Genomic DNA, 797 nt, shown 5'->3' with positions numbered 1-797 from the left:
TAAGGGCAACAGCCAGGCTTTGCCAGGTTTGCCCCACTTCCTGCTCCACCCTCACCACACGCCTCGTGGAGATGTCTATCACCCTGCCAGGAGCCTTCTTCCGCCTCCTCTTCCTCCTCCACCTCCTCTTCTTCCCATAACAGGACGAACTGGAGTTCGGCTACGTGGAAGCGCCACACAAGACCTTCCCTGTTGTCTTTGACTCGCCCAGGAACAGAGGCTTGAAGGATTTTGCTTTTAAAAAGATCCTGGTGCGTTGTTGCGTTGCCAACCCCCCTTTCTCCCCACCAAAATCCCCCACCCGGAGAGTCCCTGTCACCGCTCCCCTCTTCCCTAGGGCCCCGATTTTGGCTATGTGACCCGTGAGCCTCCCGGGAAAGGCGTCTCCAGCCTCGACTCCTTCGGCAACCTGGATGTCAGCCCACCGGTGACGGTGCGAGGGAAGGAGTATCCCCTGGGCCGGATCCTGATCGGCAGCCCCCTGCCTTGGTGAGATGTGGAGGGGCTCGAGCCCTCCCTCCGCGATGTGGGGAAGCACCCAAAATCCTTGCATGAGAAAGGGTTTCACCCTTCAGAGTGGAAATTTGGGGACAATTCCCATCAAAATGGACATTTGCAGCCAATTCCTATCAAATCCCAGGTTTAATGTACAAACTGTGTCGTTATTCCTTTGCCCCTTACAAAATCCTGCCACCACTCTGATTTTTACCCCCTCACAAACCACTGGTGCTTTTGCTCTGATCCTACAACGCTGTAAGCATTTGGGCTTTTTTTTTTTTTTTTCCCCCTCCCCTATT

The 797-nt window shown here is 54.6% G+C and overlaps 1 protein-coding gene across 1 annotated transcript in view; it reads left to right on the top strand.

The window, feature by feature from the left end:
* Positions 1-493, top strand: part of LOC104163430 (protein-arginine deiminase type-1-like) — a 7,668-nt gene extending 7,175 nt beyond the window's left edge. The window contains 2 exon segments of the mRNA XM_009702437.1: positions 144-251; positions 338-493. Of these exon segments, the coding sequence (XP_009700739.1) occupies positions 144-251; positions 338-493 (264 nt within the window).
* Positions 494-797: the final 304 nt, after the last annotated feature.

The sequence above is a fragment of the Cariama cristata genome, unplaced genomic scaffold, assembly GCF_000690535.1.
Source record: "Cariama cristata isolate BGI_N322 unplaced genomic scaffold, ASM69053v1 scaffold12176, whole genome shotgun sequence".
In the NCBI taxonomy this organism is placed as follows: domain Eukaryota; kingdom Metazoa; phylum Chordata; class Aves; order Cariamiformes; family Cariamidae; genus Cariama; species Cariama cristata.
The sequence above is the reverse complement of the archived record's forward strand: the minus strand, read 5'-3'. Positions and strand labels throughout refer to the sequence as shown.